Consider the following 18,406-nt stretch of genomic DNA (forward strand, 5'->3'; position numbering starts at 1 on the left):
TTTGTCGACTACAAATTTTATTGTCGACTTATCGTTAATTTGTAACAGTACCGCATTACACAAAGTGCTGGGGACAGAAGAAACTTGGGCTGTGTCTCCAAAAGTGCCCAAACACAACAGATTACATATTTATTATTAAATATCGGTACTATCCACGTTTAAACTGCATTCAGACATTTAAATGCCTTTTAAATCTCATGTTTAGCTGTTTTTCTGTTGAGATGGAGGACATGGCAGAAGTAATCGTTGACTAATCGACTAATCGAAAAAATGACCATCAGATTAGTCGACTACCAAAATAATCATTAGTTGCAGCTCTATTACAGTACCCTCATTCCAATCCTATCATAGTATGCTTTTTTAGGTTAAATGGATGGAAAGGGAGGTAACAGTTGAAGAAGGAAGAAGTTGGAGCAGTCACGTTTTAAAATGAACCAATCACATGGCCACACACGCAACACCAGGAGAGGATAGCTTCCACACCTACAGTATTCCGCACCAGAGTCCACTAGAATCGAACTCCAGACCACTAATTTCTAGAGGACCATAGATCGATATGCTGAACTGCTCCTGGTCTCAAAAACAGCTTTCACATGTACTAAACCCTTTGCCCAAGGCTAGCGTGAAAGCATCCAAACTTAATTAAAGCTGTCTTTAACCATTGCACAATTCTATAGCTGTGTCTGTAATTAAGCTGGACATAATATAACTGTATGTGAATTCATGTATGTGTACACCAATCCCAAAAAAACAGAAAAACATTCTGTTCTTAGCAAACATAGATTCAGATCCTGAGGTCTGAGTGAAAATGCGTGTATTTGATCACTCTCAGTCTGTATAGTGTATAATTTAGACAAGCTCTTGCCTGGGCAGTGTGTCTTCTGCTGGATTTCCTCCCGTGCTTCAGTAGAATAGTGCTTGTAAAGCTTCCTGCGAAGATTAGACTCAGTCAGCAGGGGATAGGAAGGAGAGCATGTTTTCCTCTGAAAAACGGTGTTGCATTGCTAGTCACTAAATTATACATCCAGCTGGCGTCAGATGTATGTTCCCATTTTCTGTTTCAGTCTGCATATGATGATGTAATCCTGGCGTACACAGGCTTCCAGAAGTCAGTGGTCTTTTTCTTGGTTGAAGAATGCTGGTGAGGGCTTAAGAAAATTACTTATTTAAGAAAAAACATTTGGGCACTGTTTCGTTGGCTTAACTCTGCCTATTTATTAGACTGTCAGGGTCAGGATTGGCAATTTACAGTTTGGTCAATTAGTATTTGGACAGTGATATGGTTTTGGTAGATTTGTCTTTGTGCTCCGTCTTAATGAGTTTAAAACAAAGCAATATTGTTTTATCAGTTTAGAAATCACAGCTATTTTTACATAGTCCCATAATGAGAGTCTGATGTCTGAACCCCATCAATGCATTCCCCAAAATCTGAGTTTCCTCCATTGAAATGCTTTGCAATTATTTTATTTCAGTCACTTTCAGCTGCTGCTTCTTTGGCCACTAGTTATGGTTCTACTATTGCTTTAAGACAGGGGTCTCAAAGTACCGGCCCCTCATGGGTTAACAAAATAAGCATACATCTGGCCCGCAATTCAATTGAATTATTTATGCTTTATTATGTTCGTTTTCATATTTTATCTTAACTTGTATTTTGGTGTGTGTGTGTGTGTTTTTTAGTTTTTTTTCGCTTACGCTGCGTTGCCTGCTTTAATAGTCTTCAGTAGCCTTCAACAGTCTAACCTTGCTGCCGTGGTGTGTCCACTAAACTCCGTAGTTATAAACATCCTGAGGTTAGCAGCGCGCTAACTGACCTGTTTATAATGTAATCCGAGCAGTGACTCCGTGACGGCTGCTCTAATCTGCTGCTGTTAGCTGCTTGGGCTGAAAGATGAACTGTAGAGAGCTGTATTATCCGGTTAGTGGGGTTATTTTATTTCATACACAGAAGAACTTAAAAATTTTAAAAACGCTCCAGACTGGCTCAGCTTTGCCTGTAGCCCGTGGCTGGGCTGTAGCTCTGACAAAGTAAATACTGCGGGCTTGTGCTTCTGCTGCTGCTGCATCTCCCACTAGTGGTTGGATGAGGAACTGCTAAATCTGAGGAAATGCTAAATCTGTCACATGTTCTTAACAGCTCACAATTTTTGATTTTATATTTATTAAGCCTTATTTCAGTATCAAACGTTTTGATAAAAGTTAATATAACTTGTATTTTATGTCATTTCTGCACAACTGCACAACTGACTATCTGAACTTTTGCATGGACAATGTGGTTCCTGTAAGAACTGTTTGCTGCTTTGCTAATAACAAGCCCTGGATTACAAGTGACGTAAAGGACCTTTTAAACAAAAAGAAGAGGGCCTTTAAAGACAAGAACCAGGAGGAGTTGAAGAACATCCAGCGTGAACTCAAGTCCTGCTTAAAGGAGGCTAAGGAGACCTACAGGAAGAAGGTTGAGCAGAAGTTACAAGTTAACAACATGAAGGAGGTCTGGGACGGTATGAGGACAATCACAGGGTGCAAGCCAAAGAGTGATAGTGCAACAGCTGGTGGTGTGGAGAGAGCGAACAAACTCAATCTCTTCTATAACCGGTTTGATTGCCCTGTTTCATCCTCACCTGCTTCTGTCTGTCCTGCTATCTCAGCAACCTCAGCCTCTGCCCCACTGGACACCTCCCTACCTCTTCTGAGTACTACACCGGTCTCCCTCCCACAGACTGTCAGCACATCCAGTCTGCCACCCCCCACCTCCACCCTCCACCTCTCTGCAGACCAGGTCACAGGGGCGCTGAGGAGACTCCGCTCAAGGAAAGCAGCTGGACCTGACAAGGTGAGCCCAAGACTTCTCAAGGCTTGCGCCTTTGAACTTGGATTACCCCTGTCGAACATCTTCAACATGAGCCTGCAGTTGGGGAGGGTTCCAACGCTGTGGAAAACCTCATGCCTGGTCCCTGTTCCCAAGAAACCTCGCCCCAGTGAGCTCAATGACTTCAGGCCAGTAGCTTTGACCTCCCACATTATGAAGACCATGGAACGACTGCTTCTCCCACTCCTCAGACCCCAGGTACAGCATGCACTGGACCCTCTCCAGTTTGCATATCGCAAGAAGATTGGTGTTGAGGATGCCATCATCTACCTCCTCCACCGAACCTACTCTCATCTGGACAAGGGCAGTAGTGCTGTGAGAATCATGTTTTTTTATTTCTCCAGTGCTTTTAACACCATCCAGCCTCCACTTCTCAGAGACAAGCTGGTGAAGATGCATGTGGATCCTCACCTGGTGTCCTGGATCACAGACTACCTCACCTGCAGGCCACAGTATGTGAGGCTCACTGACGGCACATCAGAGACTGTGGTCAGTAGCACTGGAGCACCACAGGGGACTGTGCTCTCCCCCTTCCTCTTCACTCTCTACACATCAGACTTCCAGTACAACTCTGAGATGTGCCATCTGCAGAAATTCTCGGATGACACTGCCATCGTTGGGTGTGTGAAGGGTGGTCAGGAGGAGGAGTACAGGAGAAAGGTGGATGACTTTGTTGCTTGGTGCCGACTGAACCAACTGCAGTTAAACATATCCAAGACCAAGGAGATGGTGGTTGACTTTCGTAGGTCTGGACTACCCTTGCAGCCAGTCTCCATCGAGGGGGTTGATGTGGAGACAGTGAAGACCTAAAAGTACCTTGGTCTGCAGCTGGACAACAAACTGGACTGGTCAACAAACACAGACACCCTGTACAGGAAGGGACAGAGCCGGCTCTATTTCTTGAGGAGACTGCGGTCCTTTAACATCTGTAAGAAGCTTCTGCAGATGTTCTACCAATCAATCGTGGCCAGCATTCTCTTCTACGCTGTGGTGTGCTGGGGAGGCAACATGAAGGGGAGAGATGCATCACGGCTGGACAAGCTGGTCAGGAGGGCCGGGGCAGTGGTTGGAATGGAGCTGGACTCTCTGGTTACAATAGCTGACAGAAGGACTTTGGATAAACTGCTTTCTATCATGAACAATGAATGATAGTCACCCACTTCACACCACCATCATGAAGCAGAGGAGTGTGTTCAGTGGCAGACTGCTGTCACAGAGCTGCACAACAGACAGACTCAGAAAATCCTTCATTCCGAGAGCCATCAGACTCTTTAACTCCTCTCATCGGGGACGGGATGCTGCTACTGACACCACATGGACTTTATTACTCCACCACTTAATTATTTACATTAACACTTCCCCAACCTCACTTACGTTTAAGTACACTTTACTCATGATTGGGTATTCACATATTCACAATCTCCTTTTAGAACTATATTTGTTACAGTTGCATATTTATATTATATTTCTATGTCACATCAGCCACTTTCATAATCAATGTCATTGCACACTGCACTTTGCTCTGTTAATTATTTAATGAACATCAGCAACAACTGCACTGCTCTGTTTACAGATATGTATCTTACCTTGTATAGTACGTTTTTGTATAGCCTTATATATATATATATATATATATATATATATATATATATATATATATATATATATATTTTTTTTTTTTTTCCTTTTCTTCTTTTTCTCTATTCTTCTGTTTTAATTTATGTTTGAATCTGTTTCTTATTGTATTGTGTTGTTGCTGCTGGATGCCTAAATTTCCTTCGGGATAAATAAAGTATCTATCTATCTATCTATCTATCTATCTATCTATCTATCTATCTATCTATCTATCTATCTATCTATCTTCTATTCACTTGACTAGTTTGGTTCTTGATTGATGGAGTTTTTGGATTTCATAAATATGACAAATTAAAAGGATTTAGAGCAACAAGCAAACATTTTTCCATGCAACTGTAATATTTGATTGAATAAATAATATATTGAGAGTTATTTAACATTAAGGAGTAATTACATTCATTTTATATTACATCTGGTTACATTTTCTTATATTTATAAGTTACATCTGGCCCTCAGAGGACAGCCAGTATGCCAATGTGGCCCTCGGCCAAAATGAGTTTGACACCCCTGCTTTAAGAGGTTCCTTTTGGGTTGTTTTTGGCTTTAGAACATTTATCTCCATAATTAAATTTACTGTTAAGGTCAAAATGATTAGCCCCCTTTATTAAATTAAATTAAATTAAATAAAACCCTTATCCTTTCAATGACATGGGCCATAACCTTAAGACTTTATAGTTTATGTGTGTCCCCAAAAACAAACACAACATCTGCATAAGGTCCAATAAACATTTTTATTGGTTTGCTTCACAAAACAAGAAAAAAAGCTAAAAATGCAATTGTGAAAATTATTAGCCTTCTAACAACTAATAGTCAGTAATATAGCCTTTCTGCTTCAACAATCTATTTTGGTAGTTTCTAACCAAGTTGGCACATGGCTCCTGAGGGATTTAAGCACATTATTCCTTGGCAAATTGTTCAAGATCATGCACATTGCTTGGTCTCCCCTGAGCTTCCTCCACAGATTCTTGATAGGATAGAGATCATGGCTCTGAGAGAGCCACTCCAGAATGTTGATTTTGGTGTCTTTCAAAAAGGTTTTGACCAACTTTGATGTATGCTTCTGGTCATAGTCTTGTTGAAAGACCTAGCAACATTCTAAGGAATACTCTAAGAAAACAAGCTGGGAGTAAACGAGGGAAAGAGAGAGTGCTTATTACTCAGGCAAAAGTTGTTCCATGAAAGTGCTGTCTGTGAATTTTGTAAATGATTTGGCCGGTGAAATGATTTATCACTGGTGGAGTATGAGGCCACTTAACAGAGTGAACAGGATGAGACGTCCCTTCAGCTGTAGTAGTTTAAAAGGTATCTGAAAAAGTTATTTTCTGAATAGCTCCACATTTTTGCTTAATTTGTGGTACTTGAAAACTCTTCGGACATTTTTTTCACTTTTTATTTCAGATCTTTAAACAAAGACAGCCTGAGTAAAGAGTGAACATTAAAAAAGTTTTTATTGTATCATATTTTTATTAATAGAAAATAGTTATGCACCACCAACTGACTGAGAAAAAAAAACGTGCTCACAGTTACTTAATCAAATAATTAACCGCATTGTGTTCATAATTGGGATCAATTAGACTAGAATCAGCCGGGCTTAATTACTGCCAACCATGTTGAATATAAGCATCAATTAAATAGAACATTTTCAGCTATTTGAAGTAGCTTAAAAAATCTCATCAAGCAGTACCACACAGTGAGAAGCATTATCTCCAAATAGAGAAAACTTGGCATCACAGCTGTTCCCATAAATGCTGGATTAGTGATAAATCTGGTGAATAGACAGGCCTGGGAAGTGTTACAATTTTGCTGATAAACATTACTGGAAAACCCTTGCTGCGTGTGGGCGAGCATTATCCTGCTGAACAATGGGTGTTTGAGGCCCAGCAATGAGAGGCAACATAGGTAACTTCAGGATGTACTGCACATATTGCTGAGCTGTTGGAGTCCCTCATATCACTACTTAGAGTAACTTATTGTGAGATCATCACATCAACATTTGGGGCAGTATGTAGCTCCACAGGAAAAGTAGGACTGAAGCACTTATTCAAACTTGAGACATACCTGCATGTGAGAGTGTGTTATATGTTTGGTGTACCAAAGTACCTATTTACCAAAATACCTATATTCCAAAGTACCAACATTCCAAGTGTTAACACACCTACAGGGGTTGGACAATGAAACTGAAACACCTGTCATTTTAGTGTGGGAGGTTTCATGGCTAAATTGGAGCAGCCTGGTGACCAATTGCCAAGTGCACATTGCACCAGTAAGAGCGTGAAAAGTGTGAAGGTTCAATTAGCAGGGTAAGAGCACAGTTTTGGTTCAAATATTGCAATGCACGCAACATTATGGGTGACATACCAGAGTTGGTGCACGGGTGCTAACCCGGATTGTATCCAAAACACATAAAACCACGGCTGCCCAAATCACGGCTGAATTCAATGTGCACCTCAACTCTCCTGTTTCCACCAGAACTGTCCGTCAGGAAAATAAATTATTGTGGTCTAACACCAGGTGTTTCAGTTTCATTGTCCAACCCCTGTATATACGAAATAACTAAGAAAGATCACACACTAATATTTAATTGGACCATTTTTAGTCAGCTGAGCTCATTCTTTCAGCACATACTGTTGCTGAACCAAGACCTGACCAACTGCAGCGTCAACTTATTTTAACAGTAGTTGTATTTACTTAGTTAAATACAACTGGAGACTTTTTTTGGCCAGGCAGTGAACCAAATACCTATTTACCAATTTAACAGTATTCCAGAGTAAAAATATACCAAGATACCAAAATACTATATCATATCAGTGTACCTATGTATTTTCAAAGTAACTATATACCAAAATACCTATATACTGAAGTACACAGTGCTTCTGTGCAGTATGCCAAACCTGTGAACAAGAGTCACTGTGTGAATGACAGTTAATGAGTGTTGATGTTTAGCCATGGCACACAGTGTGTAGTGCACATATGTACATATCTGCATGTGCACAGTATGACAGTATGAGTCATGAACTTCGCTCAGCAGATCTGAGGTGTTGTGTGTGTGTGTGTGTGTGTGTGTGAGAGAGAGAAAGACACTTAAAGACTCCCTCTTGAACCCCTTCATAAATTAGCATGAGGCATGGGAGTGAATAGCACTGTTAGCAGAACTATGTGTGTGTGGGTATGCATGCATGCTTGTTTCACCTCAACACCTTTCTGTGTTTCCAAGTGCATTTTCATAAGCACAGGTTCATTTTCAGATCAGATGTTTTTTTTCTGTTTGGCTTTAAATGAGAGCGCTCTGTAATTCGTAAGCCTTCGAGCACAGTGTGAGGGGACGCACTGAGAGAGAGAGAGAATCAAATTCACAGGATTGGAGTGTGGAGGAGTGGGAGAAGAGCCCATTCTTTTATTAGCTCCCCTTTTATTCTGTCACTCACTCTCTCTCTCTCTCTCTCTCTCTCTCTCTCTCTCTCTCCCTACAGAACACATGCCCAATATGATTTTGACTAATGAAAATAAACTCTGTGCTGTACGAACTCTAAAATACTCTTTATACCTATGTTTTTTTTACGAATGTATTGTTTATTTTGTATTATTTTGTATTGTTGATTTATGCAGATTTGTTTCCTATAGAAATGAATGAGGTAAAAAAAAAAAATATATATATATATATATATATATATATATATATATATATATATATATATATATTAAGGCACCCATTAGATATCATAATTATACAAATACACTAGAAACACCCAGTTCGCCACAGCAACCACTTGGCAACTTGGGAACATTCACCTGAGATGGCAACTGCTTGAAATACCATAGAAAATCTGCCTAGCAACCATCTAGGAAAACCTGGGGAACCATTAAGCAACATCAATGAAACCTGTCTATATTAGTGGCGTACCCCTTGGCACACTCTAGTACCATCTAGTGTTTATTTAGAAACACCATAACAACCACCTGGGATGCAATACCTACCAACTAGCAACTCCCTGGCAACATCTTAGCAACCACATGACATACAGTAGCAACCATTTAAAAAAATAAGAGCAGCCACCAAGCTCCCACTTGGTAGCACCATTGCAACCACATGAAATACCATAGCAAACATCTTGGAACATCATAGTAGTACCTATCAACCCCTTAGCAAAATCATAGCAACCATCTGGGATGCCATAGCAACACCATAGCAGCCTCCTGGAATATCATAGCAAACGCCTAGAATACTGTAGCAATGACCTATCAACCACTTACCATACATAGAGGTGCCCTATGTAATACGATAAAAATCATCTAGAGTTCCAAAGCAAACACCTACCAACACAGTAGGACCCACCTAGCATGCCTTAGCAACCACCTTAGCAACTACCTATCAAACCCAATAGCACCGTTTAGCAACCATCAAGCTACCACTTAGCAGCACAATAGCAACCATACTACATTAGCAGCCATCTAGCAACACTATGGTACTACCTAGTAACACATTGTTACATTATATTAACAATAGAAACTACCTAGCAACCACTTAGTACACTTAGTAGCACAATATAAACCACCTGGAATACTATGGTAACCACATAGCGACACCATATGAGCCATCTGTCGTGGACCACTTGTGTGTATTAAGCAGCACCATAGCATCCACCTGGGAACCATAGCAACCACCTAGCAACTAATAAACAACAATATAATAGCAATCTGGGATACTATAGCAACCACCCTATACTACTATAGCAACCACCTAACAACACAATACCAGCCATTTGGGATACACCTGGGATACAATTACAAACACCACAGGAGCCACTTCAGTTATTAAAGCAACCACTTGGCAACACCAAAACAGCCACCTTAGATACCATCGCTGCCACTTAGCAACAACATAAAAACACTCTGCGTGGACCACTTGTGTATAACTCTTGTAATTGGATTGATTGTTTTAAATGAATGCAAGTACATTCAGTAGCAGAATTATAGTCATTATAATAGAGCTATTTATACCAGTGTCACAAGAGACCATTTGTTTTCTGCGCTTTTGTTTTCAGCCTCACTCAGCGAGTCTAATTATTTAATAGACTTTTGTGAGCATGTGTGCTAAATAAACGAACTCTGATGTTCAAAACTTAGCAATCCCTTCTTTTCATCCACCATTTCAAATATTCTTGGTGTTTCTTTATTATAGCTGTTTCAGTGTTTCATTAGCACACACAGTTTTTAGATGATTCTATAAAGCAGGGCTACAGTAATTCCTGACATGTTTTTTTCAACGATTAGAGATATTTCTAGGTTTCTCAGCACCCCTTCCTCCTTTTTTACTTTCTTTCTTCTAAAGGGCAAGAGCTTCAGACCTCGTCTTTCAGAGCAAGAGCAAGAGCACAGCGCGATAAAAAAGGCCTTCACAGCTTAAGCCTCTAAACAGCGGCAGCATCCTGAGATAAATCTGAAGGTGGGTCTGCTTCTTGCTGTCGACTTGGCACAAGGCTGTCTGGGATAAGTGAAGAACGGGTGTTTCAGTTCACTACATTTATATAAAGTAAACTTGTCACTATAGTTGAAATTGCTTTGAAACGTTTTTTGAGATAAACCTAGGGTTGCAGTGATATACTTTTGCAAAAGCATACCGGGGTATAAAAGCTGTTGGTTGTAATACTCTGTACATTCGTCATACCAGTATTGGATAAAATGCAAGTTAACAGAGAATCCCATTGATTTGTAGCTTATAGGTCTGTCACAATAACTTAGGTAGTGACTTATGGTACATATTGTTGAAATAACATTAATAATGTTTGCTGACCTTGATATTGCCCATTGTGTTTGTATACTTCTAAAAGTGAATGAGCTATGCTAAAAGTATGTTAAAACTGGTTTCAAATTATTTGTGTATGTATTTAGAATATTTGAACATTTTCATATTTTAATTCCAATGTCTAAATAAAGAGTTCTTTTGCAATAACAAGAACAGGTGTGTTTAAAAAATAACATTTGTTTTTGCAATGAACTCTTTAAATGTTCTTAATAATTACATTTTTTTTGCTCATTAAAAGAAATGTGTAAATGCTTTATCAGGACATATTACTATCATAATACCAGTAAGACCAATATGGTCTTAAAAGTACAGTAATATTATTTATCGTAATTATTTTTTAGAAAATAGATCTTCTAAATGATGGTTATTGTGACAGAGTAATGGATAAAGCTGTATGAAAGTGGAATTATCTTGTGTAACATCACTGTAATACTGGGCATGATCTGGACATGATTGCACCAGTGACTAATTACACCATTTCCACCTGATCTCTTTATATGACTAGTATCTGGATAGTTTCTTGATCAGATTTTACCCACATACATTTACACATGGTAGTCATATTTGTATCTGTTTAAATGCATATTGGGTGTGTTCACACTTGCTCCTTAATGTGGCTTGGTCTTATCCAAATATAATCCTGATACTCAAGACTCATGAAGTGACCAGGTGTAAACAGGATCTATTAGAAGTTGTTTATTAATCTCTACCAAACTTTAGCTTTAGGCAAGATTAAAACATCTTGCAGGTTGTTTCTTTTATATTCAGTAAGGAATCTACTGTTTGCCTTTGTAAGGATGGAGCAGGAGATCTCTAAAGTGCAGAGGAAGATGTCTGACCTGGAGTCAGTTCTTGAGCAGAAGGACGTAGAGCTAAAAGCTTCTGAGACCCAGAGAACCATCCTGGAGCAGGACCTGGCCACCTACATCACAGAGTGCAGTGTGAGTTTACAATTTATTTTTAATGATCAAAAGATCTTTTACATTATACATCATTTATAGTGTTTAGATGCCAATCAGAGTCAAATCATGAACGGCATCACAATTTCAGACAGAACTAAAACTAATACTTTAAACAAAGAGAATAAATACAAGTAAATACGAAACACAGTTCAGATTCACATACAGTAAAAGTACGTTCTTAATAATGAATATTGTTGACTGTTTAATAGCCATAGACACTTGTAACCTCCTTAACCCAACAGCTAGGTTACTGTGACCATTTATGATTTGATCAGCAATATTTAACCCAAACATGAAGATCTGACACCTAACAGTAAGGTTGCTGTGGCTGTTTATGACCCAATCAGCAACATTTGACACAACACATAACCTTCCCTTCACAAATACAATGGTATGAAATGTCTTTGCCCACTTCATGATTTTAAAAACAACACAATAAAACCAAAAATGCAGTTTTTAAAATTTTCAAAATTAAGGTTTTTATTATTAAGGAGTTAAAAAAATCAAACCCACATGGCCCTGTGTAAAAAAGTGTTTGCTCCCTAAACCTAGTAACTGGTTGGACCACCGTTAGCAGCAATAACTGCATTCAAGTGTTTGCAGTAAGAGACAATGAGTCTTTTACAGCACTGTGGAGGAACTTTGGCCCATTCATCTTTGCAGAATTGTTGTAATTCCGCCACATTGGAAGGTAAGAGGGTTTTCGAGGCCTTTTTAAGGTCATACCAGAGCATCTCAATAGGATTCAGGTCAGGATTTTGCCTAGGCAACTCCATAGACTTTACTTTGTTTTTCTTCAGCCATTCAGAGGTGGACTGGCTGGTGTGTTTTGGATCATTGTGCTGCTGCAGAACCCATGCTAGTTTCAGCTTGAGGTCACAAACAGAAGCAGCAATAAACAAATCTGTGGTATAATCACAATAATACACTTTTGAGATACTGGCTCTGGTGTAGTAATAATATACTGCACTGCACCTGTGCCAATTTCTCTCGTTATAGCACTCCCTTTAATTAAACCCATGCTCTGGCCATTTTAAAAAAGCAAGCTATTCAATAAAGTACAACAAGTAATATTAATATTACAATGTATAGTATTAATATGAATTATGTAATCAATAACAGTAGTAATAGTATTATTATTTGACAGCATATTTTGCCTAAATTGGCTGTGTGGTTTTCAGGAACAGAAAGATTTGCCAATGCACTGCATTAAGGTACCTGTCTGACTGAGAAGTGTCCCAGCATTCCCAATACTTTTGTTTATGCAGTGTATGTAAATAGTATGGTGTAGCTTTTAAGTGCAAAAAATATAGAAGTACAATATTTGCTCCGAATAGGTTACTCCTATTGTTAATATCCATGCATATTGAACCGAAGAGGCCCATATTAAATACTACAATATCATACACTGTAGAGTTACACCTCTGCTTACAGTACATGGTCTACATCTGTACTTTTTCCTATTATAAAACATGCAGTCTAAATGTTGCTTGTTCTTTATGTGTGTTGTGTAGAGTCTTAAGCGCAGTCTGGAGCAGGCTCGTATGGAGGTGTCGCAGGAGGATGATAAGGCTCTACAGTTACTTCATGATATCCGTGAGCAGAGCAACAAACTGCAGGAGATTAAAGAGCAGGTACAGTATGGCTTTTTTTCTCACTTCTTGTATAATACAGTGTTCCTTACACAATTAGTAACTGCAGATAATCTGTTTTTGTACGAGAACAGTGTGCTTTTTCAGTCAGTTTAGATTTTGAAAAGGCATTTGTCAGCATACAGTTACTTGTGACATATTTAAGAGAGCACTTCTAAAGGAAAAACAAAACAAATATGACAAATCTAATGCTAAATTACTGTAATTAATATATTTTTGCCTCAAATCCTAAAGCACAAAAAATGATCAAATATGAAGTTTGATTACTTCACAGAGGTCACCATAGACAGCTTTAAATCAATAATTTAATAAATCTTAAACTCCCAGTCTAAAAATTATATATTTTTAACTGCTGTAACTCATTGACCAACTACGCACAAAGATTGGCCAATCAGGATGCTTTTTTTTGTCTCTCTCACTATGTGTGTGTGTGTCCTTCTCTCTCAACCTGAGTTGTTTATGTGAGGGAAGTCTGGGATATTGTATTTAATGTGCAGGCATCAGAAATGTATTTAAATGCCAGAGACTCTGAGACAGGTGGGTTTTTTGGGAGAGAGAAGCTGGTTCGCTGGTTTAGCATTAGCTTAGGTAATGCAGTTGGTTAGCAGGATAAACAGCTGCTCAATACAGAAGAAATGAAAAAGAGTCTGGCTGCCTGAGAACCCATTATAAGCTTTTAGAGCATAATGAGTCAGAGTGAGTGACTGCTGTTAGACAGACAGAAAGATGAAATTAATGTTTTTTTTGTGGTTTTGGATCTGTATCCCACTTGCTAAGCTATCCTTAGTTAGATCAGTTAGGTCAGAGATCGACTGAGTAATAAAACTAACGAATGATCCAGTGCCCCAATATTTTTGTCCATATACTGTATATAAATAAGACAGTGAAGCTTTAAAAAGCAGGTAATACTTCATGGATTGCTGTTTTTTTTTTAATCGTTAGCATTGGGACTATAATACCACAATGCGAATGTTGGACACACTGTCATTAGGTTACTCTATCGTGTTCATTAGCTTCCTGTGGTGCTTGTGTTAATTACATGCGTGGCCCAATCTGGCAACACGTTTCCTTCTGGAGCATTCTGCTGCTTTATTAAAGCCTCACCGCTGTGCATTGCACCTTTATTGAGTCTGCGAGGTATGAACCTTGGAAAGCAGCCCAAGTAATGTTCATTCCTGAAAAAGCTTCACTTGCCTTTGGCACAGGCTGAATACATAGCGGTTAGTGCCAGGCTCGACTGGAGCATCCAGAGCGTACTAGCAAAATGAGCTCATGTCGTACCGCAGTTTTCCAAATATTTCTTTTATGCGCTTCACCACGTGAAGCAGCACTGAATAGGTAGCGTGGAGCGTTAGGCTAATCCATATGATATGCGGGTGGGCTGACAGAAAAACAAGCTGCTCTCTGGCATGGTTCTGTTACCAGCTCTATCGCACTGTGGTTGCCATGGAGACTGAAAGTGGTAGCCAGGAGTGAAGGGTGTGCAGATGCAAGCGAAGAGACCGTCATGAGCTGGCCAAAGTCTTCAATTAGCCGCACTCAGAGTTTGGCCTGGATAAACCATTTTTATACTCCTTTCCTTATATTAGCATTTTATAACAGCTTGTGCTGGAGCTGAGATCGAAGCTTTTCTTATTTAAAACGACAGTATGCAAGTTTTTGGTATTTGAAGACCTCTGTGGTGAGATTGTGTAATAGCACTGAGCATGCGGAAAACTATATTTAACGCATTCACCGTGGTGCAGTGGATAAATTTATGGTGATTTTAGCAAGGACTCTTTTGTGCTCTCCATTAGTTGTCAGCTCTCTTCAGTTTTTATGCTACACGTATTTGGTTTATCGATGCATTAATGAGCAAATAAAGACAGAGTTTGCCTGATATTTGTTCTGATATTACCATGTTCGCAGTAGCTCTTGTATTAGCGACATAAGCAGCACCACAGTTGCTTAGGAAACTAGTAAAAGCTGTCTGAACAAGAAAAACTCCCAGGAAAACCTACCAGACCACTGCAGGGTTAGTTACATAAGCATATTTATGCTATTAATTAGAACACTTATTACAATACCTCTTCACTCAGGAATACCACTGTTTTTAATTCAAAAGGAAAAAAATGGTCTTAAGGGCTGCTACACTATATGTTTTCTTCTGTGTAAACTGTATGAAAAGTCAAAATGAAATTGCAATTACAAAACTGTAAAGTGCAGACCTTAAGTAAAAATGTAAAACATTCACAGCGATAAGCAACAAAACTTGCGCGGTTAGCAGCAGCACAAGACTCGGTTAACAGCAGTGCTTGACGCTGTTAGCGGCAGAGCTAGCCATGGTTAGCAGCACCTAGTGCTAGTAAATGCTACCCGACAGGGCCACACTGAGAAACCCTGAGGGTTCTGGTAAACCCAGGTCACAATCAGCTAGTGGTTCACCCCATGTAGCTTGTTTTAACACAGTAAACACACAGACTACAGTCCGTTATACTCACCTCTGAACGACGAAAGAGCTATCGCTGCGGTTAGCGGCTAATGCATTTTTTTGCATGCTTTTGTAGACTTCACGTATGTAGACTTCTTTGATAATGAGAGTGAAATTTACACAGAGAAAGGTTGCTACTCTTTTGGTAAACAAACAAATGCTAAGGCTAATTTACCTTAGCTAACATTACTATGTCAAATACGGATCTGACTACAAAAGTCGACAGAGCTTCAACGAACTATTAGGTCTTAACATAAGCATCAATACTGTTGCCTAACTTACTACACATACTGTTCTTTTTTTTCAAGCTGATGCATTTGCAGGGGCAGCTCCACAAGCACACAGCTAATTATTTTTGAAGTGCCTGAGTGTTCTGTGTTCCACCAAGCTAATAATCACACTGACCTAGTTTTTCATTGTGCTGCCTGGACACCAACAAACTTTTTCAACAATATATCTGCCTCAAACTTTGCCTCATAATTCACATTGTCTTGCTATGAGCACACTGGCCAGTGTTCAGCCTCACTCACAAGATAACACCTCTGAATGTATACAGGTGTAGGTGTTCTGAAGTATTTTTGATTAAAGCTGTTGGGCAGTATATATACACAATTATTGGGACACTTGCCCTTTCATTGTTTCTAGAAAAATCAAGACTATTAAAAAGAGTTTGTACTGCTTTTTTTGGAGCCACTGTCTCTACTGTCCAGGGAGGGGATTCTGTTAGATTTTGGAGCATTGCTGTGAGGGTTTGATTGCATTCAGCTATGAGTGCATTAGTTTAGTAAGGTCAGCTTCACAACTTCTCCCCTAAGAATTGGATGGAGCACCATCATTCCAAAAAAACAAAGATCTACTGCTCCACAGCTCAGTGCTGGGGGTCTTTTTAATCTAGCCCATGCCTGATAGGTTCATGCTTACCTGCTTCAGCGAGTCTCATTCTATCAGATATAGTTCTCTACAGGGACTAGACTATCTGAGTCAGCAACATAAAGTAGGTGTGTCCTTAAACATTTGAACACAGTGTGTTCTTAAGCATATCAAGATCTCTCTTAAAGGAAGAAAAAAGTAAGAGAAGCCTGGGGAGAAAACTCATTTAGCTTGCTGTGTTAGTGAGAAGCCTGAAAGGTCTGAAGGGCAACATTAAACCCCCTAAAAGACCCTTGACTGTTGAAACTGTATATAGGGGGTCATTTTCTGCTTTTAAAAGATTGTGAAGAGGCTCAAATTGATTGAAAAGTAGCTGTTTCTGCAAGGTTCTGACCTACACTGATGGATATTTTATGTAAAGTGTTTTTGGTACTCTATGGATATGCAGTGCCTTTTATAGCTGTTTTCAGAATGTGTATGTTTTTTTTTCTTCCAGTTAGCCTCTCATGCATGGTTCTCTCTATTTTAAGAGCTAGTGCAGATGTTTTGGTGCCTACTTTTGCACGCAACATCAGTTTCATGACTGAAGCTGTTTGCACAGTACAGCAATTAGCTCGCTATTGATAATTAAACGATCACGCTAGCTGAGAGGATTGACGCAGCCAGATCGTGTTGACTCACTGTAAATAGGAGAAGAGTTGCATTATAGTCTCCAGCAAGATGGTAATTTCGCAAAATGTCAAGCAACTCTTGTTGGTGATTTATGTTGCATCTAATTACAGATTGGGTTACTGGAAGCTTGTTTTTATTTCAATTTCTGCACTTTCTTTAATTTCTTGTGTTATTTGTAAAGGTTAAGGTTATGGAAATGACTCCACTGACTTGGTGTTAAGTCAAGTGAGGTCAAGTCGGTGTTACCTTGCACTCATTGACAAAAATAAAGTCGTTGAAGTACCCTGTTTGTCCACCTATAGCCTGGATACAAGATGAGATACATATGGGCATGGAGGCATATTAGTTCCACATTTTTAAAAAGAATTTGCAGCAGGGCCTGTAGATCCTGCACATTCGTAGGTTGTAGGAACTGTTGTCTCAGTTGGTTCTATAAATGCTCAATTGGTGATAAAGCTGGAAAATTCTTGCAGTGTGTGGGCGAGTATTATCCTGCTGAGAAATGCAGTTGAAAGCCCTGCAATGAGAGGCAAAACATGTACAGTAGTATGTGATGGCTCCCCACATCCTCTCACTAGCAGTTGGATCAGTGTGGTGCTCCACAACAATAGCAGGTTTAAATCGCTCACCACAATGCCTCCATATAAAAATTTGGCCTTTATTAGATCCCAAGCAAAACCTGGACTGATTGCTGTGAAGATTTAATTGCATCCAGCAAAAATTCCCTTAGCTCATCCCTAAAGTATTAGATGGAGCACCAACATTTCCACTGCTTTGCTGCTTACTGCTGGAGGATGTTTTGACCCTGTAGCCCACACATAAGGCATGGTACCAACAAGTTGTGCCTTGGCCAGACGCTTCTGGCAAAATTTTTGTTCAGTAATTGACTACTTTGCTTTGCAGAATTACTTTTATTAATTAATTAAATGTGTTTGTTTTCTGGCACAGACCCAACATTTTAAAACAGTCCACATCTGGTTATTATGGCCAAACAGCAATAATTGAGGTAGTTGGAGCCTATCCATCAACTCCATAATCTACACTGATTGATGCACTATATTTGTTTAGAATTTAAATGGTTAATTAAAGCATAATCTGCATATTTTTGTGGGGGGTTAGGGGTCCACGAGTTGTGAAAAGTTGGGTAGCCTTGACCTAAATATTTGTGATGGGTCAGAATATTTGGTTATCAAATATTTGGCCGTCAAAAAGTGGTAACACATTTAACATTTACAACACCTTCAATAAGCAAATGTCTGTAGACATGGTATGTTTTGGAAATGTTATTTCATGCCCTAAGTAGCTTTTTTCCCTGTAATAAACCATATCTATGAAGTTTCAGATACAATATTCCACAGTCATAAGTCTTATGTCATAAGCTGGTCATATATATAAATGCATTAATCAGTGCGTGCTTATGAATGTGTTTTTAAGCCCCTATGTAAGTTTGCTTCAAGTAAAGTGTTGCTGAATAAT

General features: G+C 39.2%; 1 protein-coding gene across 11 annotated transcripts in view; it reads left to right on the plus strand.

Annotated features, from left to right (window-relative positions):
- LOC103030651 (citron Rho-interacting kinase) overlaps positions 1-18,406 on the plus strand; it is an 84,795-nt gene that overhangs the window by 13,342 nt on the left and 53,047 nt on the right. For 10 of the 11 annotated variants that reach the window (XM_022670426.2, XM_022670428.2, XM_022670429.2 and 7 more), the window contains exons 2-4: positions 9,831-9,944; positions 11,101-11,245; positions 12,781-12,900. The exons of the other annotated variant lie outside the window; for it this stretch is intronic. In XM_022670426.2, the coding sequence (XP_022526147.2) occupies positions 11,102-11,245; positions 12,781-12,900 (264 nt within the window). In that variant the 5' untranslated portion in view covers positions 9,831-9,944; position 11,101. The remainder of the gene's footprint in view (positions 1-9,830; positions 9,945-11,100; positions 11,246-12,780; positions 12,901-18,406) is intronic. 11 annotated transcript variants of the gene reach the window in all.

This window comes from Astyanax mexicanus, chromosome 12 (genome assembly GCF_023375975.1).
Source record: "Astyanax mexicanus isolate ESR-SI-001 chromosome 12, AstMex3_surface, whole genome shotgun sequence".
In the NCBI taxonomy this organism is placed as follows: Eukaryota; Metazoa; Chordata; class Actinopteri; order Characiformes; family Acestrorhamphidae; genus Astyanax; species Astyanax mexicanus.